Genomic DNA, 15,102 nt, shown 5'->3' with positions numbered 1-15,102 from the left:
TTTTCAATATATACAAGTCCTGTGTAAGGAGCCTTCACCTCACCAATTCACTTTTCAATATATACAAGTCCTGTATAAGGAGCCTTCACCTCACCAATTCACTTTTTTCAATATATTAAGTTTTGATTTATAATCTAATATTGAAATAAAGAGGGACGGCAGTATATGATAAAAATAAAACCTGTTTTTAAATATAACATCTGAAACCTTGTTTTTCTCTAAAACAGAAAATGGTAAATAAAAATAAATAAATAGATAGATAAATAAAAACAATTCAGAACTCCTAAGATGGGGCCAAGTTTTTTTTTATAAGGAAAATAAAACTGTTACTGTTGCAAAATGAGTGAGAGCATAATGCGAAGGGCTTGTTATGTTAATGTACTGACTGGGCAGGGGTCACAGACGGTTACATAATAAATCTGTACTCGCGTTCAGCAGTAAATCCCGTGCTCGCTACTTCCTCTCCAGGGTTACAGTTCTGCACATTCCTGAGCCTCGGACAAGCTCAATAAACTCTACAACAGACTGGGTTGCTCCAGCCATGCCTGAACCAGGCAGGTTTACAATTTGCTGTGGGACTTGTTTCAAATTGCACACTGATCTGCACATACAGTATTCTGTTACAGTTTCCACAATACATCTGCATGGTCACTTTGCAGCTTCCCCATGCTTAGACCAGGCAGATGAATTGACGTGTTTTTTTTTCTTTTTCTTTGCTATAACTGTCTGGGTACTATATGTGCTTAACCACACTTTCACTGTGCTTTATTACACTTTGCGATGCTTTCACTGTGCTTTATTACACTTTGCTATGCTTTCACTGTGCTTTATTACACTTTGATGTGCTATCTCTGTGGGAAACAGAACACAGGCACAGCATCACACGACAGCCTGTTCCTAACACCCGGAGTTCCAGTAAGGTGAGCACAGGCACAGCATCACATGACAGCCTGTTCCTAACACCCGGAGTTCCAGTAAGGTGAGCACAGGCACAGCATCACACGACAGCCTGTTCCTAACACCCGGAGTTCCAGTAACGTGAGCACAGGCACAGCATCACACGACAGCCTGTTCCTAACACCCGGAGTTCCAGTAAGGTGAGCACAGGCACAGCATCACACGACAGCCTGTTCCTAACACCCGGAGTTCCAGTAAGGTGAGCACAGGCACAGCATCACACGACAGCCTGTTCCTAACACCCGGAGTTCCAGTAAGGTGAGCACAGGCACAGCATCACACGACAGCCTGTTCCTAACACCCGGAGTTCCAGTAAGGTGAGCACAGGCACAGCATCACACGACAGCCTGTTCCTAACACCCGGAGTTCCAGTAAGGTGAGCACAGGCACAGCATCACACGACAGCCTGTTCCTAACACCCGGAGTTCCAGTAAGGTGAGCACAGGCACAGCATCACACGACAGCCTGTTCCTAACACCCGGAGTTCCAGTAAGGTGAGCACAGGCACAGCATCACACGACAGCCTGTTCCTAACACCCGGAGTTCCAGTAAGGTGAGCACAGGCACAGCATCACACGACAGCCTGTTCCTAACACCCGGAGTTCCACTAAGGTGAGCACAGGCACAGCATCACACGACAGCCTGTTCCTAACACCCGGAGTTCCAGTAAGGTGAGCACAGGCACAGCATCACACGACAGCCTGTTCCTAACACCCGGAGTTCCAGTAAGGTGAGCACAGGCACAGCATCACACGACAGCCTGTTCCTAACACCCGGAGTTCCAGTAAGGTGAGCACAGGCACAGCATCACATGACAGCCTGTTCCTAACACCTGGAGTTCCAGTAAGGTGAGCACAGGTTTTACTGTCTGACTCTGATTAGATCAACCAAGATACAATGCAGTATTCCCAGCAGTACACCACCTTATATACGATTCCCACGGTAAAAGCAGAGCACAGTGTAGTAAAGCACAGTGAAAACGTGGTAAATCACAGGTAGGCATTGTAAATCATATTAAAACCAGGGTAAACTATGGTAAATGCACAGTGTAACGATGGAAAACTGGAATATGTGTTTCTCATAGTTATTCTAATAAACTGTCTCAGATATTCAAATCGACTATCACTATAACCTTGATGCACAGCATCAGCTGAGTGTCAGTACAGGCAGCGGTGCTGCTGGCTCTTTGTTTTACTGTAGTTTTATGATTTAAGTTCGGCTGTCCTGTTTTTTTTTTTTTTTTTTACATTAGAGGTGGCTCCCCTATTGGAGACACATAGTATGAGCAGGGAAGTGCAACGAAGCATAGTGAAAGCACAGTAAAGCATAGGTATGCTAAACCATATTTAAAAACATGGGCACACTATCGTAAATACATAGTATAATCATGGAAAAACTGCAAAATGGCCATATACTGAACTTGTGATTATGACATACTTTAATAGCTGCAGCAGTGTGGAGTAGTGGTTAGGGCTCTGGAGTCTTGACCAGAGGGTCATGGGTTCAATCCCAGGTGGGGGACGCTGCTGCTGTACACTTGAGCAAGGTACTTTACCGAGATTGCTCCAGTAAAAACCCAGCTGTATAAATGGGTAATTGTATGTAAAAATAATGTGTAAAAAAATAATGTAATTGTATGTAAAGAATGTGATATCTTGTAACAATTGTAAACCGCCCTCGATAAGGCCGTCGGCTAAAAAATAAATAATAATAGCTATGTAATAGCTATGTAATAGCTGACAGGAGTTTTCAGCTCGGAGATTGATCGTTTAGTTCTGCTAAGGAGAGAGAAGAGGGGTCGGGAACAAAAAGACAGTGCTGTGCAAATCTGGAAAGAATCCAAAAGCCTTTTATGAAATCTTTATTTAAACAGTGATAACCAAGGTGATAAGCAATCATGTAGGTCACTGAACGCACATGCCCTGTAGGTTAACATGAAATGCACGGCACACCTACTCATCAGAACCACTCCAAGCTGCGCAGCACACAGCTGTGTCTGGAATCCTGAGTTCATCAAAATCAGCTTTAAAAAACAGTTCTTAACAAAACATTCCTAAAAACAGTCGCTAAAGCTTTGTAAATTAGGCCCTGTAACTCAAATGAGAAGCGAGGTGCTGATGGACACTCAGAAAAGGCATTTTTTTTGTGAATGAAGAGATTGAATTACTGTTCCTTGTTTATCTCCTCTGCTTGTATTTTCCTGAACCTGTCTTGTTTCTGTCTGCACTAACACAACAGGCCACACTTGTTAGCTGAACCCTGCGCTGCAGACAAGGCAATCAAGAAGACATGTCAGCTATTTCCGCTTCAAACACATTAAGAGGAGGAAGTTCTTTAATCAGACTGGCTATCTCATCCAGCACTGGCCAGAAAGAACGCCCAGTGCACTCAGTGCTTTGGGAATACACAGATGTGTTACAATCCTGAAAATCAATATTCATTTCCCTTTAAACAGAGGGGGACAGGATCTGGAATTACATGGAATTCTGTTGCGCCAATACCATAAAGACGCCTGTTCATTTATCAAACCTGGACTAAACTCTTTGAAAAACTGGGGAAATCCAAACTGGCTGCTGAAGAACCCCTCCCAATGTTTCAGCAACACAACAACTGTGCAAGGGGAGAAGAAAGGGCCCCTGTACACTGCGCATGAAGGAAGCATTGTCTCAGTGTCTGTGAGCCCAGCCATGAGGGGGCTGTTTAATGGGGCTGTCAAACTACCCTTAAATAAACAGATATAAACCTTGTAAGCATAGCCCCTATCACCCCGCACACAGCAATTCATCTCCACAATAAATGGTGCTGGGAGACTCCTACCTTTGTTTGGATTGTGGACAGGACAGAGGGGTCTCTGAGGGGTCACAGCCTGGATATGCAACCATGGACTGGGGGAGGCTTTCAACTGAGGAAAGAGATCTAGCAAAGGCAACAAAATAGACCATCAAGGTTTGATGTATTACACAAGGTATAGAGGACCTCCCGTAGTAGGTTGAAGGGAGCAAACACATCTCTCACTGCTTAACAGGCCTTGCGACAGACAAGGAACTACATCCCAATAACTGAATTTCTCTTGTTTTAGGATTAAAAAATAACAAATGATGTTGTGCATTTTGTGATATGCTTCCCATACGTAATTGAGCAGAGCAGTGACACACGCAGCCCTCTCAGGTATTATTAGAAGCCCACAGTGTTCTGCAGCAGAGATACAAAACAGAGGACTCAAAATATATACCTTAGTTCTTTGGTTTTAGTTTTGTAAAATTAACAGGTGTTTTACCTCTTTAAAAAAAGATATGAGTTAATTAGGAGTTAAACGCTTTGAAAATACGCTCCTACTCACTAACTATTTGAAGAATGGTTTTTCAGTGTCCGTTTTTATTTATAATGAAGTTCAGGATATTGGCGAAACTGTTCCTGACTGTTGTTAATGAAGCCAACAGAAGTTTAGAAGAGTTTTAAAGAATTTCAAATTGTAATTTATTCTTAGAAGCTGTCTTTAAATAACCCATGACGAGGATGTGGAAAGACCCCTCTGTTTCTCAACAGTACACATGGCTAACCCATTTTTATGCTGTCGCTATGAAACCCCGATGTCTTCTTTACCACCTGTTAATCTTGTCTTGTACTCACCACAAAAGGTATGTAGGTCTAAATAAAGGTTATTACACTAATCTTGAATTCCTCCTTCACAAACTGTAGACATACATATTGTATAACAAACAGTGGAACATTCTGCTCCCTTGGCAGCACATCCTCTGTTTGAAAGAGCAAATCTATATTTTAAATGCTAGCTTGCGCAGTTCGGGGCGTGGAGCTGGGGGCTTCTAATTTCCTGTTAATTAGTACCTATTTTCCTATTTAAGCCCTGATCACCTGCACCTTTGCTGTCTAGTGTTTCGTTTTGTAGCAAACACTCATCATTTACTGCCTTAGATCTTTGCACTGTTCAGCAGATCCCACCCTCTACTGTTAATCACTCCTCGCTACAGCAAATCTCGGCTCCCTCTTCAGATCTGCTCACTATTGCAGCATGCAAAGGTTGCTTTAGTTTACTGTTTAAGGGCTCTATGAATCATTGATTTTTCTTTCGTATCTTGACTTTTCGTAGGATTTTTTGACTTCGTAGACTTACCCGCGATGTATTAATGTCATTTTCACTCCCCTAACGTAGTTTCATCCCTGCTGCGGTAGTTTCATTACGACTGTTCGTTTCAAAGCACGTATGCGAATGTGCAAATCTCATTATAATATTGAAGTTTCGCGCTTACGCTTGATGTATCATCATTTTTTGCTGATTTACGAGTTTGGTTTGCGTCTGTTATTGTAGATACACCTATCTGTTTGTATGTAAAACTTCCTGTTTAAACGTTTGCGTGCATTTAGTTACTTTAAAAAAATGAACCCCCCCAAAAATGTTACAGTGTAACTATTACAGTGTAATGTTTAATTTACTTCCGGAAGTTCTAGATTTTGACTTTCGGCGTTGCAAATCTATTTCTAATGAGATGCAAACTGTTCGTAAACTTGCTGTGAAATTCCGATAGTTGTTCACAAAAAAGAGGCAGATGATCTCCTCATGGAGATCATCTGCCTCTTAGCCTTCTTGTCTCCTCAGAAGCTCCGAATTCACTGTTTCTTCTGCTTCTAGTTTCCCCGCGGTGGGTATTCGTTTCTTTGACCTTTCTTCTATTTCAGACGCCTACTTCATCATTCGGCTGCGTACTTCCAAGACGTATCAATTTCAGCGTGGCCAGTTCATTCAGCTGTCAAGTATCGAGTCCCCTATCACCCTTTCTTTTCAACATCAAGGTATATCCCCAGCAGAAAACTCTGCCTCTCCGCAGACCCTCTGTTCATTTGATTCCTCTCGCTCTATCACCACTCGTCACTGGTTAACAACCCACTACTCCACCCTCATCTCCAGAGCAGGCCTCCCCCCTTGGCTCTACACCCCCATTCATTGTGTAAAGCTGCAGCCACCTCCACTGCGAGGGCCAGCATCAATCACAGCCTGATCAAGAATATGGGGAGCTGGTCCTCTTCTGCGGTGGATTCTTACATTCATTCATCCTCCTCTCATATAGTTGCAGCCCATTTTTAAATTGCTAGTATGCCCAGAGTGGGGGCTTCCTGTTCGCCGGGGCCACCAGAGGTATTCCCCTAATCGCCCTCAAGGGTTTTCTTCCTCTACACTGAGCGGCAGGTATACACATAAAATCACTAACCATCCCTCTGTTTGTCTCGTTTGTCTTTCTGGTCTTGTGTTTATGTTATGCATTGGCATGTGCTCTCCTTACCTTCAGGGGGGTTCTCACCATGTGAGTCAGAACGGACCCCTGGCCACACTCTGTCCTGTCGCAGCTCCTGCGCTTATCTTACCTCACTCGAGGATCTGTTCTATATTCTGCCTTTCTTTCGGGACTTGGCTGCTTTCAGTGCTCGAGTCCCATACTAACCTCAATGCTTTGTCCTTTTTTCAGGTAGCGTGGAGTCTCAGCCAATCAGGGGGTTTAACGAGCGCCCCTTCACAGAAGTCTCTGATGCTGGGTACTCTCTCTCTCTCTACCTCCTTTCGTGTCCTGGTCTATCGGGACTGCCTTCCTCCCGAGGAGCGGCTCCTCGAGCCATAACCCTTGTGTGTGTTTTCGGTCACTGGGTCCTTTGCCCCTGGGATGTGTTGGTATCATCAATGACCACTTTTCTATCCTAGTTTCTAAGTCCGGGCCCGTCGGTCTGTAACTAGTCAGGGCTTCAGCCCACTCCTCTATCCTAAGTCTGGTCCTTTCTAGCCAGCACCCTGTCCTACTAACTGATCCTTTCTGCTTCTTCTGCCCTATCCTTACACCCCTCAGCTCACGCCTAGTGAACTCAATGTTAAAAGACACACATTAGGACCATGGGCCAATTATGTCGGTGTGTGAATGAACTCGCTTGAATAATTTCTTTCAGAAAGGGGGCCCCAAACCTTATTGATAGGACTATCCATTCATCCATACATACGTACACACCTACACATAAGTAACTGGCGGTGTTGTGTCCTTACAGATTGTGAGGTTAAACTCCTTGTGCAATCGAGTCTGGCTTTATTGTGCACTGGTTAATACACATACTTGTGGTTTGTGTGGTTACAGGTAGCTACAACCCTAGTAAAAGTTTACCACAGTATTTTTGCACTGTATTTTTTGCAGTTTTACCATGCTCAATGTTTCTGTTGTTTACCATCGTTTGCCATGTTTATTAATATGCTTCATAACTGTGCTTTACCATGCTTTCACTATGGTGTATTACACTTTGCTATGCTTTTACCCTGGGAAACTTTTCTAAGGGAACCTCTTCCACAGGTTTACCATCACCCTCCCTATCAGCACACAGACGTGTCGAGTTAGATTGACACAGGGGGATACAGAGCGATTCCAGCTGAAGATCATTGAAGATCCAAAGGAATGTTGAAGCTGCAGGAGCTCACAGTTCATCACCTGCTTTATTTGTTTGCCTTCTCCTATCTCAGTTTCGCTCAGGTGTGCCGAGGGAATTCCTGGCAGGCAGCTGTTTCCTGGATATTCTCCTGGCTCCTTATCTACCCCAGATACTTCCTACTACACTGTCAGCGCAGGGAAGGCTTCCTGGCTAAGAGTGCCCATCAAGAGCTAGGGTTTATCTCCCTTCACAGTCAAAACCAAAGCAACTCAGGTGTCTTTACATAATGAGAAAAACTAAAATAGGCGATTGGTGCAATTCTTTCTTTCTTTCTTTCTTTCTTTCTTTCTTTCTTCTTTCTTTCTTTTACTGCTTTCTTACTTTTATTTCACAACCATGTTTTTTTCATCAACCCCCTAAACCCATTTCCATGCGTACTGAAAGCTGTGCTCGGCATGGGGGAAGGCTGGCATTTCCATGGCACGGCTTATCGCAGCCGGCACACTAGCAAGGCCAGACTGTGTACGAGTTCAGGTGAGAACAGGGTGCTGTTTCATTTATGAGGTTTACGGTAGCTTTCACTACATGACACAGAACACTAATGCCATCCCATCTTCGCCCATGCGAATGCTGCTTTTTTGGAGTTTTGGAATTATTACAATTCCGAAAAGGAATCAAAAGTCCACTGAGACGGGCTTTGTTCTGATAATCATGTGTTTTGGATACTAAAAGTCCTTAATTCACGTTTTTAATGCTGTCACTCATTTCAAAATAACACTTGTCTGTCTTTCTTTCTTTCTCTTCTTTTTTCTCTTTTCTTTCTATCTTTCATTCTTATATAAAATATACATTTTCAAGGGCTTCTTGAAAAAAAGGCGAGGTAGAGGCGAGGTATTTAATCATACGGGATGAGCTTTAGGAACAAACGCATCAAAGCATACATGTTGCGTTATGGTAAATTCTTAAAGAATTATATCATTTGATAAACTTGTTAACCAAACAGGATTTGCATGACCTTGGTGGAAAACAGGGAATGCATTACCCAGGTGCAGGGTCTCATTGTGTCAAGTTTTTGAAGAGTGTTTTCACACAGGGTGCTGAAATTTATTTTTTTCCCTCTGATGTAGTGTGCGACATCCGTCGAGTACTGAGGTGCTGGCTGCTAACACTGAGGAAAGACACAAACACTGTCTACAGCGAGAGCCATGAGGGGCCTGCTAGCAGGTTTGAATCAGAGATCCTGAATCATAGGGGGCGCTGTTGACTATTGTTGTGGTCATATAGAGCACCCAGAGACATGCTATGACAGCAGCCTGTTAACCAGACTGTGGTCTTCTGCTGCTGCCTAGAAACTGAACAGGTGGAGAGACTGCTAAACTAATACCCCTGTGGAGGGACGGCTAAACCACTCTGTACAGCATTTCTAAAGTCGGTGCTGAGTATAAAGGGAGCAGAATACCCTGCACTAAATGCACGGCAGCTTATTCCCAGGGTTAGGTGGAAGTCGGCCATCTAGAAAGGGGGCAAAGCTACGGTATACGAACTCAATGACCCGGACGGGAAACGGCGTGGCATCCGCGGATTGGAGGAGCGGATGCGCTCGTTGACCAAGGGGTCATGGGTGACATTATAAAAAGGGGGCGTAGTGATGTGCTCTGTTCCTTTGTGAATGCTTACATTAAATGACCAGAAGGAGAACCTGTGTTGTGAAATGTGAGTGTTTTGTTTGTCGTTAATAATACTATTTGGATGGCTAACACGATCCGGAGCTGTCGCCAAAGGCCAGCACTAAACCCGGATCAACAGCACTGCACTTTTGTTTAACACTAAAGAACTGTATTCACCACGAGCACTAGAGCACGCACTGTGGACTGGTGTTTGTGTTTGTGTTTGTGTTACGTGTGGGTGAACTGAAACGGGACTGTTATTTTTTCAGGGCCAACCTGCGGATTACAAATAAGCAATACACGCCGCTGTACTGCTTCATTAACATTGTTATTGTTTACTGCTGTTAGCCATCAGGCACAATTAAACCTTCACTGCACCTGGATTATCATTATTTGTCTGATTATTGATCACCTACACCTGCACACTGTTAACCACTTTGCCAGGATGTGATACACCACACAAGCATGTAAGGAAGATTGAAACTATGCCATTTGTTATTAATCTGTGTCAAGATAAATAAACACACATACGGTCCACTAGAATCTCACAAGACATGTTTTGCACACCCCTTATAAATGTTTCCCATAGTAAAAGCATTGAAGAGTGTATTAAAGCACAGTGAAAGCATGGTAAAGCATAGGTAAGCATTGTACAGCCCAGCAAGGTATGATAAAGCATATTAAAAAACATAGCAAACTAGAGGAAGCTCTGTTAAATGCATAGTATAACTATGAGAAAAGCAGAGGCAAACTTTTTATAGGGGACATCGCAGACTTGGAGAGAGAGGTGGTTTGGAAAGTAATCGTGCAGCATTGAATAAAACCAACAGTGCTAACAAGAGGGCTGTGAATTCTGTTCTCTTTATCAACTCATCAGTGATGCGGCCTTCATGTGCTTGTAAACAACTTCTGTAAATGAAATAATCTTTTGTGGCCCCGAGGCCAGGGCTGAGTGCGGAAAGGGGATCATTTTTCAAAACATCCCAAATTGGTTCCCCCCCAAGTCCCAGCGCAGTGCAGTGCAGTGCAACAGGGGAGGCAATGTCATCAAGACCTTTCTCCACCCCCCTTTTCAGACAGCCAATTAAAAAACACATCAACATCCAACCAGCTCTATATTAGGAATGCACCATTGTCTGACATCTGAAGGCCAGAGAGGTAGCAACTTCCTGTACAAAAAAGTGTATCCCTTCTCTTAAACTGTAATCTTCAGTCTATTTTAAAAAGAGTGATTACACTTCTCCAAGGCCATGAACCAGACAGCATGCTGGCAGCACAGACACAGCGCATACTCTCTCCCCCAAAGGTACGCTTGTAGTATTAGGGACCTGGTGATGAATTAGGAGCTGGAAAAAACATTTGTACTCAGACAGTTTGATTGCTGTCTGATTTTTAAAGTCTGCAATTGTCAGTGCTTCCACGGGGATTAGCTGTGTGGAACATTGTGCTAACGACAGTCCAGATTACTTAAAGTGCTACCTTAAGAAATAAAGGGCAGTTTAAATATGCATCATATAACTAAATGCATAAATAGATACATACACACACACATACATATATACATACACACATACATACACACACACACATTCATACATACATACATACATACATACATAACCTGTCCCCTTGTCCTACATTGATCCTATTGCTGTAAACCTGTGCTGGGGTTCTAAATACCAGCCAGCAAAACACTGTTAGAAACCAGTAACTGAGGGTTCAGCTTCCCAGCTCTCTCCAGTGACCAGAGGCTACAAGTTAGCAGGCTGGAAGTTCACAAGCCCTCTTCTTTCACCCCCTTTTTCACAAAGCGATACTTCAAGACAAAAACGATGTGTAGTTCAGTAGAAATTGTCTCAGCTGGTCTTGATGACTCAATGATAACACTATTTCTGTTTTTCCATTGATTTCATCTATATAGCTAAACTGGATTCCACAGGCTGCCTATGGTACCCACAGTACAGTAGAAGGGCTTTCCCGCGCTCACCAGCAGCTGGTAAACTGCAGGGATTTTCAGCAGGGAAGGAAGTCGCTGGCAGGAACAATAACTCTTAATAGAATTAAAAAACAGCAAGACCGTGGGGGTGTTTTATTTTCACCTCTGCAGAGGAAATATTGACCACTCCTCCCCCTTGTCCTAGATGTCATTTTTACATGCACACGCACACGCACGCACACGCACACGCAAACAGAGATGAGTTAAGATGATAAAACTGTCCGAATCTGTTTCACGTCTAAGTGCAGGTTTGATACATGGACGTAACTGACTTGTATTGTATTGTTACTTGCTTTTTGAATTGTTTAAATATTTGTTATAAATTACAATGCCAACAAGGTCTTTGTTCTCAGATAATTGTTACATTGGTACAGCTGATGGTAGAACAACAAAGTACAGAAATGTTGTTAAAAGTTACTAAATTACATTTTGCTGAAGTTCATTGTTGATAGAAAAGTGGTTATTATCATGGTTATTTAATATTAGGATTGTTTTTAAAAGATGACTCATATTCATTAAAAATAGAGGTATTTTTTATAAAATCACCATGGAAACGTCTTCATGTACCCACATACACACACGTGGCAATGGGTGTAATTTAAAATCGGGGGTAACACTCATTTGCCACACAAAGCGTGTGCTATATGTGTGTGTTCCTTTGGGTAAAGGGGCGGGGAACTATTCCAGGAGTATCAATTTGTAGCAATGGCCCACGGAACAAAAGTGACAGGCACAAAGCCATTTACAGAATGTACATTACCGAGAAGGAAAAAAAAAATCTTTCTCCGTTACTTTCAACATCTTGAAACCCGATATGATCTGGCACAAGACAGAGCTCACTGTGTATGTAGCGGGGACATCTAAACATCGTTGCTCAATTATGACTACAGTAGTTTGGAACCTGGCAGCAGACGGACTCCCCGTTAGCACAAAGCCTTCATCCCGTGGACCATGCCCACCGTCCCTTTGCGGTGCTGCAGGTGATGGAGTTCACTGCCACAAACACAGCGCTCGTACAGGGAAATGGAAAAACCAGTTAACCCGCTCTCTCAGCAACACGGGAGGCTGTGTGTGTATTCGGTAACCTGCCCAGCATCGCACGCACTATTTATTCAGCAGGGACCTGCAGCAACTTCGTTAACAATGAAACATTCATTTGAGTGGTACCGCGCTGTTAAAGCTGTCTGACTCATTTTTCCATTTGACATGCACCTCACATCACGAACAGCAACTAGAATAACCCTAACTTCCCCCACAGTGCCACAATGTGGCTACACTGTTATCACATTTTAGAGCAATAATAGGACTCGGAACGAAATTGATTCAACAGCTGCACAGACACTAACAAAAGGAAACTGAAACATTTAAATATATCTCTGTTTATTTTCTTACCAGTTAGTGGACGATCTGGGGTTTTGGATGTCTTCTTTGGCTGTTAGAAGTGACAGGCTGTACGTGTCCAAATCTATCGCTGTCATGTTGAAATGCACCTTTTTCCTCTGGTCTTCCACTTGCTGGATTACGGTAATTATTTACTTTGTATTACTCTTCTTTCCAGTAGAAACACACACGTATAAAAAGCTCCTTCCTTGCAAGCGGGCGAGCGAGCAGACGTGTAGCTAGTCAGTCGAGCAGCCAAAGTCTGTTTCAAACTTCAGCAGCGAAAAAATAACGTCTTGAGAAAAACCTTGAGCCAAAAGCCCCACCTCCTGAAAAAAGCTAGCAGCAGACCGTTAAGCAAACTATGCTGGACTTCAGTCCAAACCCGACGGCACACAGAGGTCTGGCTTTTGGGGAGGGACTTCGTGGGCTCCTTCGTCCTCGGAGGCAAAGCTGAGACTTGACCAACTCAACGTATTGTAGTAATAATGATAATAAAACCAGCTCGCGTTGCCTGGAGGCGGAGACTGTAGAGGCGTGTTTGGCCGATCTGTTATGCTTCCAGTTGCTTATGCTGAACCTTGTCTTAACGAACTTCAGAAAAGCTGACCTCATCCGCCCTTTCAACTAAACTGTATTTCATTAGCTTGTTTATTTATTCATTTGTGCCATTTTTTTCTAATAATATACCATATTATTTTGAGTTACTGCTTAGTTCTTGCTTTCTGTTTCATTTGCAAATGTTATTCTGAATTTTAAGCATTGTCTTTCATGCAGTACGTTGTGTGCACCTCTTGCAGGTTCCGCAGTATTATATGCAAAACACTAAACGCATGGTGTGGCAGTGAAATAATTAGACAGTGGCCTTGTAATGCTTTAATGCCGAATCCCCCTGTTTTCACAGATGCTAAAAACAACAAATCCAGTCCCTCAGCCTTAACCACTAAACTACATACCCCCCAGTTCCTCAGGTCTAACCAGACCACACTCCCTCCCTCCCAGTCTCTCAGCTCTAACCACTACACCACACTGCTTCCCAGTTCCTTAGCTTTAACCACAAAATCACACTGCCTCCCAATCCCTCAGCTCTAACCACTACACCACACTGCCTCCCAGTTCCTTAGCTCTAACCACAAGACCACATGCCTCCCAGTCCCTCATCTCTAACCTCAAGAGCACATTGCTTCCAAAAAGTCCTAATCTAAGGCCGCCTTGCCCACCTTTGATGATGTATTTAAAAATGATCAGCCTGGAGTCAGAAAGCAGCGATGGCAGAAAGGAATAGATGAGCAGTGCAAAGTCAACGATCACTAATTCATTCATCAAATACATAATAATAGCATGTCAAACATTTTGAGAACGTACTACTTATGTCAGACAATATTATTAAGCCCCTTATAATTTGGCAGTTTTCCCATGGTTATACTATGCATTTACCATAGTTTACCATTGCCATTTTTGTTTAATATGCTTTACCATACCTCTCTGGGCTTTACAACGCCTTCACTATGCTTTATTACTCTTTGCCATAGTTTTATTGTGGGAAACCTATAAGGGGTTATGCAAAGCAAAATGGCACGTACCCAGTCGATATTGTGAGACGACTGAATACGCAGGCTTCATATGAGGTGGGTGAGCAGGAAAGTTGAATGTTTGGTGTATACAAAAATATGCATTTAAGCAAACTACCACCTAGCTGATACTTCTTGTGCAAAGAGTCTATTCAGCACCTTGTCTATTCACCCTCAGCTGCGTTCTTACACAAGAGAATCTGCTTTCTTCAGCAGGGTTTCAGGGTTTCAAAGAGATAAATGAGTTCCCCAAGGAGGAAGTGCTTGCTGGTTTAAAATGTCCATAGATGACTAAATGGGCTTGGAACTCCCATTTGGAGCTCCAATTTTACTATTCATCCTGGGAATTAATTAGGGTGTGTGCACTTCTGGGAAGTTTAATTCAACCAAACCCATACAAAAAGTTTACTGTGGTATTTCATTGCGAAAGCATTTCAAGATGTAGTGACACATAGCGAAATCACGGTAAACTGCAGAATAAATGTGTACTATGGGGAAGACAAGGTCAGGACACACTAGAACCAAACAGTTACAGACGTGAGAGAGTTGAGAGCTTATCAAACAGGAGTGCTAGCATGAGACAAGTATGAACTCGCTGTAATCTGTGATTTATTTAACAGCTGAAGAGTATTGTAAGGAACCGAAGAAGCATATTAAATGCAAGAAAGCACTTGTCTGCTTTCCAGTGATCCCATGAACCCAATAGAGTCCCCCATACTTTATTTCAAGTGCATGAGTCCCTTTCCAAGTCAAACCTCAATCAATGAATGAGAAAGAACACAGGATGTCTTGAAAATGACACCCTGACACTGATACCAGCAGATCACCATGGACAAGTGCCTTTTTTGATTTTTACTAATTTATGTAAAGAAAATGCAGACGGTCTCTCTCTCTCTCTCTCTCTCTCTCTCTCTCTCTCTCTCTCTCTCTCTCTCTCTCTCTCTCCTCTCTCTCTCTCTTTCTCTGTCTATATATCTCTCCATCTATAGATTAGATCCCTGAATATGGGATTGCTGGTAATCCCTAAGATAAAGTATGTTAAATGGGGAGGAAGGGCTTTTTGTTACAGACCCCCCAGAGTTTGGAATGAGTTTTTTGGGGGATTGTGACGTGT

The 15,102-nt window shown here is 43.0% G+C and overlaps 1 protein-coding gene across 1 annotated transcript in view; it reads right to left on the bottom strand.

Moving 5' to 3' along the window:
* LOC131696711 (drebrin-like protein) overlaps positions 1–12,927 on the bottom strand; it is a gene marked incomplete at its 3' end in the record, with an annotated part of 46,925 nt that extends 33,998 nt beyond the window's left edge. The window contains exon 1 of the mRNA XM_059020746.1: positions 12,430–12,927. Coding sequence (XP_058876729.1) covers positions 12,430–12,515 — 86 coding nt within the window. The remainder of the gene's footprint in view (positions 1–12,429) is intronic.
* Positions 12,928–15,102: the final 2,175 nt, after the last annotated feature.

Source organism: Acipenser ruthenus, unplaced genomic scaffold, assembly GCF_902713425.1.
Source record: "Acipenser ruthenus unplaced genomic scaffold, fAciRut3.2 maternal haplotype, whole genome shotgun sequence".
Taxonomy (NCBI): Eukaryota; Metazoa; Chordata; class Actinopteri; order Acipenseriformes; family Acipenseridae; genus Acipenser; species Acipenser ruthenus.
Note: the sequence above shows the minus strand (reverse complement) of the source record. Positions and strands in the feature narration are given on the sequence as shown.